Source organism: Oryzias latipes, chromosome 6 (assembly GCF_002234675.1).
Source record: "Oryzias latipes chromosome 6, ASM223467v1".
In the NCBI taxonomy this organism is placed as follows: domain Eukaryota; kingdom Metazoa; phylum Chordata; class Actinopteri; order Beloniformes; family Adrianichthyidae; genus Oryzias; species Oryzias latipes.
In genome coordinates this window covers 30,977,869-30,986,234 of record NC_019864.2, presented here as the reverse complement: position 1 = coordinate 30,986,234, position 8,366 = coordinate 30,977,869, and the positions used below count along the sequence as shown (strand labels likewise).

Sequence of the window (8,366 nt, the reverse complement as noted above, 5' to 3'; positions counted from 1 at the left end):
GGACCGCACATTACTGATTTTAAGACAAGAAACCGTGGGCCAGTAGAAATTTGAACAAAATTTGGCCCCCAGGCCGGACTTTGGATATGCATGCTCTAAAGGGGGTGGGGGGTCACAGCTGCCTTAGCCGTATGCGATGCTGTCTCTGCAGTTGAACTCTGTGGTTTAGGGTGCGCTTCCTGTTTTGCAAAGATAGCTCGCTGTTGCTGGGCATCTACTTCTGCTTCCTGGAAGACAAGTCCTGCACAAGCATTTCTGCACACATTTGTATTTTAGCTCAACAACTTAGCTCTGAACACCCAGAAAACCAAGGAAATCATGGTGGACTTCAGGAGGCCAGCACCGACCCAGCTCCCCTCTACATCAATGGAGAGCGTGTGGAGAGGGTCCACACCTTCTGGTTTCTGGGAGTCGTATTCTTTAACATCTTCTGGACAGAAAACATCACAGAGGTCATCAAGAAGGCCCAGCAGAGACTCCACTTTCTGCGGGTCCTCAGGAAGAACAATCTGGACCCCAGCCTGATGACAACCTCCTACCGTACGTCCATTGAAAGCCTTCTGACGTACTGCATTACAGTGTGGTATGGCAGCTGCACCATGGCGGACAGGGAGAGGCTGCAGAGGGTAGACAAAGCTGTTTGACCTGCTGCCCTCAGGAAGGTGCTACAGGTGCATCAAATCAAGGACAAACCGCCTTAAGCCATAACCATCCTGAACTCACACATGCACTGACACTGACAGCTCCACGCCCATCTCTCTCTCTCCCACTATGCGCATCTCATCATGTCAACACCATCTCATCATGTGCAATATATTAAGTGCAATATATCTCTGCCATCATGGGCATAGCTGTTTTTTTTGTTTTAACTCTGCAGAAATTTCTATTGGACATTTTCTACTTTGTAAATTGTGCTCTTCATTTTTGTGAAATTATTTTATTATTCTATTATTTTTGTGAGATTACTTTTCTCATGCATGTTTGCACTGAATAGTGAGCGGCTTTCATTTCACTGTATGCGCGTGTGATGCGACTTGTACATGTGTATAGTGACAAGAAAGGATTCTATTCTATTCTATTCTGTTCTATATTTTCTATTCTTTTCTATTCTATTTTAGCATCCATGGTCACACAGTAGATCAGAATAAATATGACACAACTTCTGTACAATTGTTCCAACTGTTTCAATCCACTGTAGAATCAGAAGGAGAGCTCTTTGTAACGTGTATTGGAGAGTATAACCTCAAACTATTGATCATGTATGTCTTACCTTGATGTCTGTCGGAGAAAGACTCCTGAGAAAATCCAGTTTTGAAGCCGACTCGATGACTCCAAAATGACGTTTATCAAGGGTTTGTCAAAGAGGAAATGCCAGGATTTATGTTTTCCCCTCTCGATCTAATCAAACATGAACAAAGAGCTGCTGCAGTCACACTTTCTTGACCACCTTCACCATTTGTTAATCTCACACTCCACACTTCACTAAATTAAACCACCAAATCTTCCTTGTCATTTAAACGTAGGAAGAACTTTTTATCCTTTGGCTCTGATCTTGGACTCCAAAAAGCCTGCCTGCTTTTAGAGATGCACTAAAAGAAGCTTTGGCTATTTTCTCAAAGTTTTCCTCTAACAGAAGATCACTAGTCTAAACTCTACATGGAAACCTAACGGAGCTAAGTTAAGAAAATGATTGAAGTTATCTTTAATGATTGATCTTTTTTTAGTCTTTTAAACCTGAAACTACATAACGCAGGACGTCCACCATAGCATCTGCTGCATCACCGTGTGACCTCTGTGCTGCACCTCCAACAAAAACAAACAAAAGACGCGCGATTCGTCCTGGTGGAGCTACTTCTGTCATTCTCTAAAGAACATGAAAAATGACTGAATACTGTTTTAGAAGAGACGATCTTCCTGTGGCGCTGAGGACGCTTCCCTCTGCCTTTTAAGGCTCAGCGCATTCTGCCGTTACCCTGGTAACAGCGTCTTCTGTGTTTGTCAGATTTCCAACTCAAAGTTATCTAGAACTGAGGGTTTAAGATGATGGCTGTTGCTGTGATCTGAATGTTCTCCACTTGAACTCTTGTCTGCAAAAGGTGTTGCAAGAGATGTGCAAATTCAAGGGTTGTAGGATTTCTCAGGTTTTTGGTCTTGGACGAAGCCAACCACTTAAAAATTCCAGCGAGCCACTCGACACGTAGAGCTGATGTCACAAGACCTGCTTTGTCCTTACATATGCAATTGCAGCATGTCCCTTCAAAGTTCAAAGAACGTTAAAGTGCACACTTCAGCACAAGACTAAGATTCAATGTAATAAAAAGTAAGACTGAAAACTGAGGACAAAAAATATAAATTCCTTCAGTTCATATTGGATAGACAGGGTTACACTAAGAATTTAGAAAGAGGCCTTTTTAATCCAAAGATGATAACTGAGCCAAACCCGACACGCCACAAGTGTGTTAAAATTCAAATGAGAGATGACATGAAGAGGAGGACCGGTGTGATATCTAGCACTTTGATTTATTCATGTTTTTGAGGTCAAATCCACTTCTGTTCTCAGAGTTCAGGATGATATCTCCACACGCTGCTGCAGCTCAGACCATAGTTTTCTTCTCTGACGCTCTCGGGCAGCTCAAACTGCGCCAAACGCCGCAGGACATTCGTGGAGGAGAAATCCTCAAACTGAGTTCGCCCGGGATCCCCGATCAGGACTTTGGTCCCCTGACTTTTAATGCAGCGGTCCAGCCAGCTGTGAAGGCTGGCGGCGAGGGCGTCGTCGTAGAACATGTCCCCGAGGAGGATAACCTGGAAGTCTTCAGGTTCTGATCCGATCAGGTTGTCCGTCACGCAAACAGGCGGCTCCACGCCATTCAGCTCGCAGTTCATGCGGACTGCAACACCTGCAACTGCATGAGAAGCATTTCACAGGGATGCACTGCAATTTTTACTGCAATCAAACTAAACATTTGCTTATTTAACCCTATAAAGGAACCTAAACTGACATTTGCAGAAATGTAAAGTGAGGATTCATGGGTTCCAAGCATTGACCGTATGTGTGAACTGGAGTGAGTGACATCACCCATAGAAAGGCTCCACTTCCAGCTCAACCTAATAAAGTTATATATATCTATAGATATATCTATAGATATTGTTGGAAAATATCTTTCGCTCTGAGATTTTTCCATGCGTGTTCTGATAGTCGGGAGAGATAGAAGACCAGGATTCAGCCGGATAAAGTCACAGAAGGTTTATTCCCTAACAAAAGTTCTAAGACAGAATTAAAACAGATCTGGGTCCTCATTTTAGAAGGCCTACAAAACGCAAGAAGTTACAGGCGTTTTACATGAAAGGCCACAAGACAGAAGACAATAAAATTGTACTCTGCTGAAACTTTTAAAGATGAATTCTGGGCGTTTTCCTCCGTCGAATCTCCGCCCCGGAACACTCGCATTGGCTGATCGATGATCCGTCTCCTCCTTCAGGCAATCGTAGAGGGTCATTCTCCGTGACCAGTTCCTCTCCTCAGGGAATGACTTCAAAGGGACACCTAGTGTTGCAGTAAACTCCGTCCCTTCCTGTCCACCACAAATCAGATTGACAGCAGGAAATCCATGGAGGTTCTGGGTCAAAGTTCAGTCTTTTGTTCTTCCTGAGAACTGGACATCCAGAGAGGTTCTCACATATATAATCTGTTCCTCATGTGGTTTAGATTAGAGTGCTGGCTCCATTTCTGCTGGCCAGTGCCCCGAGAGGTCAGCATCCCCCTTCTCTGTAGGGGAATGACTGACAGTTGCTGTCCGTAAACCATCCTAAGGAATGTGAGGTCAGTGAAGTCAGGATGCACAAAGTTCTGTTAAAGCACACACTTAATCTATGAAACTAAAACTTCAAGTAATAACAGAAAACGTAATAAAAATAAGACTACCAATACAAATTCCTTCAATATATACCTATATCTATAGATATATCTATATATATCGTTTTCCTTCTGCAAATGGTACACGTGCCCCCCCTTAGACATTCATTCGGTTGTTGTATTATGTTGTTTGTCAATAAAGTTTAGAGAAAAACAAAAGTATGGCGCTAATTGTCTCCTACCGGGATCCGTATCGTTCGCTACCACCCGGGAGGCTCCGCAGAACCGAGCGGCGATGGCTGCAGCCCCGCAGCCGCTGCCCACATCCAGCACCGCCTTACCCCGACACTCTGCGGGGGAGTCCAGGAGGAATCTGCGGGGAGAGGCGGGGTTAGGGAACTGCAGCAGCACCCGCACTCCCACCAGGGTTCCTAGACCGACCTGCAGAGCGCCTGTCCCCCCGGCCAGTACAGCGCCCAGTACGGATCCCCGAACGGCCACAGGTCCGGACTCTCCCTCCAGAATCTGCAGCTCGGGGTAAATAATCGGAGTTTGATCTCCGGAGTCAGACTCTGGTCTCCACAAACCTGCGTGTTTTCTCTGATGAATCTGCGGATGTGCTCATCGAAGCGCGCGGATTCACACACGGGCGCGCGCGCCTGCTTCTGCAGGTTGAAAACGATCTTCATAAACTGAGGACACTTCCGGAGAGGTAATAACTGCGGGAGCATACTCAAGTGTTTTGAGCCAAAACATAAAACTGTATTGACACAGAAAAACAAACTACTCAAGACGGTAGTTTGGGTTGCCAGATCAATCCGACATTTTCCAGCCAGAACAGCATGAATACAAACACGTCTATATAGTCATGCCAATTATTTAATAACATAATCCTATTTATTTTTATTATTAAATAAAAATGAAAAAAACTTGTATTTACTTGCCAGTGCAGACTATCTAAAAGAGGCAACGTTTGGGGGAATTGTACCCAATTTGGCAACCCTCCTGGTTCCCTTTTCTTCTTTGTCGAAGTTGTGGTTTGCAGAGCAGCTTGATGGAGCATTATCGCCCCCTTCTGGATCGGAGTACACTGCAGAAATGAAACAAAAACACGTTTTACAAATAAATATTTGAGTTTCACTCTTACCAGTGTTTTACAGTTGTTTCTCACCCAGCATGTCGTGTTAAATGCTAAGCATAAATGAGGGGCCATTGGAGGCTCTTTGGAACTGCTTTGCCGCATCTTCAGACAGGCTGCCACCTATAAAAACTCCCCTGACCTGCAGAGACCATCACTGCTTACATGAGGAAGAGCACAGATGATGTCACAGTCACCAGAACAACCTCAGTCCTAGCCAATCAGAAGCCTTGGCTGACAGGAGGGGCCCACAGGTTGTCCCTCTGTCCTTCAGCACACGTCCACACTGACTTTTGGCTGCCAATTACAATATCTGCACTGCCTCATTTAACACCCATTTATTTGATATAGTTAGTTGTTTTTAGGAGTGCATGTAGACATTATTTTTTTCACTCATTACTAATTTCAATTTTTTAAAATTGAACTCTTTTTATTTTAATTTTTTTTCTACATGTTTACTATATATTTTACATTAGATAATTAATGAATCTTGAATCCTAAACAGTCTTTTTTACGGAACCTTTCTTTCCTGCGCCTTTTTTGTTTCATTCTTATTTTCTACACCTATCGTTTGTATTGATAAAGTGAAGAAAATAAGAATGAAACAAAAACACACAAAGACTCAGAAATGATCCACAGTCTAACGTTGACACCCAGTGTTAACATCAGATACTGCAGGGCATTTTCAAAACAATGACCGTTTCAGGTTTATTTCTGTCAAATATTTTAATATGAATTTACAAATGTAAAGAAGAGACACCAGATAAAAGTGCAGCATGCTTAGAGGGTCTTAGCTAGAAAACAAAACCCCCTCGAGCTTAAACAGCATCCTGATCCTTCTGGGCTCCAGTTTCTGCAGACGTCCAGTATCATCAGTAGTTATCAATGCACTTGTAGCTTTGAAACTTGTTGCACTTCTAGAAAGGGTCAAAGGTTTCCGTATAAAGCGGTTCGATTTTCAGTCATCATCAGCTACTTTCCAGACACTTCCTGTTTTGCTGGCGGTGATTTTTCCTCTTAGAATGGCGCGTGGAAGCTTTTCTGCACACAAAGCTTAACTTCTTTAGTAGTCAATCACATTCGGTCAAACAGGTCAATCACAGTTTAAATCAACAGTCAGAATGATAATACAAATATATGCAGCCCTTTAACAATGTTTCTACCTCACTCATGCTTCTGCACCTCCTGCCTGCACCTTCAATCCAACAATGCCTGTGATGATTCATGGTCAGACTTCTGCAGAGTCTGATGATGAGGAGGTGAGCATGAGCGGGGCAACATGGAAGACGTGCAGGGCGGGGTTCCCCAAGGACCGGGGTTGTTAGGACACGTCCACGACAACCTGGAGACCTGCAGCCAGCGATGAGCCGAGTCTGCAGACAGAAGAAGTTCTTCCTCCTGAGAGAAACCGTCTTTATTTTCCTGATTTTGTTGCTCCGTCAGAGGAAAGCGCTTTTGGCTTCTGGCCAGTTCCGGCTCATCCCACATCTGCAAAACCAGACGAAACATTTGGACTGAATAGAATTATTTAGAGAGCCTTTCTTTGATTAACAGAGATCAGAACAATGAGCTGTTCTGAATTCCTGTAACCCGTTTTAATTATTATTTAATGTGGTGAAATGATGAGCTGGAGCCTCCATTCTCAGGCTGATTGAATGATGCTTCTCACTGAGAGATAACTCCAAGCACACAATGGTGTCTCACTGCTATTTGTGTATTACAGAAAACACATTCTTCCATTTATGCAAATCAACAGATGAATATGCTTGTGAGGAATAAAGCTTTGTGCATGAATGAGCCGAGTGAAGCAGGAACAAACTGGACGAGCAGTGCTGCTGGTTCTGTGGTTCATCGTGGAAACAAAGAACATAAAAAAAACCAAGAACTTTCTTTGTTCTTACGTCTCTTTTGACCTGACCTACATTTTTTCTTCGTCAATTAAATGGAAGCAGATTCCAAAGTGGAAAACGGCCACATGGAACCCGTTTGGTTCATTTGTGGAAGAGCGATTTACAGATTTCCTCGCTGTTAGCCGTGTTTTCCTCATTCATTCATCTGTCCTTTCCTTCTACTTCCTGCTCGTTGGCTGGACTGCGTGATGTCATCGGTGGGTAACGGTTTATTTCCACCTCCAACCAAATGAAGTCAATTTAGTCACCACTTTTTGTGATCTAGACGCCGCCATGTTGGAGCCAGATGTCGTCAGTAAGCTCTGATTGGTTTGAGTCGGTCTGAGTTGATGTTTCTATGGCAACTACTCTCACCAATCAGGAGTGAGCTTGTTGGAAGGCCACACCCCTACACCCTAGAAAGCAGGCTCCACAAAATCTATCAAACTTGAAAGTTGGACGTGGGGGCCAGCAGGCTCCACCTACTTTAATTTAACATCTGATTGGTCAGTTTATAATATCCTGAAAATAAAAGAGGATTTTCTAAAAGATGTTTAAAAAAAGGTAAAAGAATCCAGAACAGTTCTTCTGACCAATGGAATGAGTAACAGGAACAGCTGTTCATGTCTCTATGGAAGTCTATTGAGGGTACTTCCTGTTTGGAACGCCAGGGGGGCGGAGTCATTCACAGGTCTCATATACAGTCATCCGTCCTGCTCTGCTCATCCTATTTGACCCACATGCTCCTGTAATGACTTCCATCCAGGCCTCATCCTTTACCTGTTCTGTCTCATCCAACCATTTCATCATCCAGCCATTTATCCATCCAACCATTTATCCATCCAACCATTTCATCATCCAACCATTATCCATCCAGCCATTTCATCATCCAACCATTTCATCATCCAGCCATTTATCCATCCAACCATTTATCCATCCAACCATTTATCCATCCAGCCATTTCATCATCCAACCATTTCATCATCCAGCCATTTATCCATCCAACCATTTATCCATCCAACCATTTATCCATCCAGCCATTTCATCATCCAACCATTTCATCATCCAATTCAATTCAATTCAATTCAATTTTATTTGTATAGCCCAAAATCACAACAACAGTTGTCTCGATGGGCTTCGAAGTAAAACATGAAATCAAAAGGATCACGAATACAAAGAGTTCAATAGAAAAATACTAAAATAAACTAACAAACTGACTAAGCTATACTGGCATCCCTGCCCTTAGACCCCCCTTCGCGGTAAGGAAAAACTCCCAAAAAAACCGGATTCCGGAAAAAACGAAGAAACCTCAGGGGTGCCCACATGAAGGAGGGATCCTCCCCCAGGACGGACAGGCGATTTACCAGAACTCTTAGAGAAGAATTAACTTATCTAAATCTACAACTACATATATAAAGTCCAGCAGACGAGCTTCATCCAGCCGTGGTTATCGGGACAGTCAAAGGCGCGAGTCGAGCCGGAG

The 8,366-nt window shown here is 43.5% G+C and overlaps 1 protein-coding gene across 2 annotated transcripts; it reads right to left on the bottom strand.

The window, feature by feature from the left end:
• Positions 1–2,501: 2,501 nt before the first annotated feature.
• On the bottom strand, positions 2,502–5,336 carry etfbkmt (electron transfer flavoprotein beta subunit lysine methyltransferase). Of its 2 annotated transcripts, XM_004069870.4 has the most exons (4): positions 5,028–5,336; positions 4,298–4,946; positions 4,099–4,229; positions 2,502–2,906 (listed from the first exon to the last, which is right to left on the bottom strand). In XM_004069870.4, exons 2-4 carry the CDS (start codon positions 4,585–4,587, stop codon positions 2,557–2,559), a joined length of 771 nt encoding a protein of 256 aa, XP_004069918.1. In that variant the 5' UTR covers positions 4,588–4,946; positions 5,028–5,336; the 3' UTR covers positions 2,502–2,556. The 2 variants fall into 2 exon arrangements, with proteins under 2 accessions (XP_004069918.1, XP_020559961.1); XM_020704302.1 differs by lacking the exon at positions 5,028–5,336 and having other exon boundaries at positions 4,444–4,529.
• Positions 5,337–8,366: the final 3,030 nt, after the last annotated feature.

Excerpts from the sequence above, each read along its gene's own strand:
- etfbkmt (XM_004069870.4), bottom strand. The coding sequence starts at position 4,587 with ATGCTCCCGCAGTTATTACCTCTCCGGAAGTGTCCTCAGTTTATGAAG. Across the intron at positions 4,230-4,297 it reads GGGGGACAGGCGCTCTGCAG|ATTCCTCCTGGACTCCCCCG; the intron begins GTCGGTCTAGGA and ends CTCTCCCCGCAG. Across the intron at positions 2,907-4,098 it reads AGCGAACGATACGGATCCCG|TTGCAGGTGTTGCAGTCCGC; the intron begins GTAGGAGACAAT and ends CTTCTCATGCAG.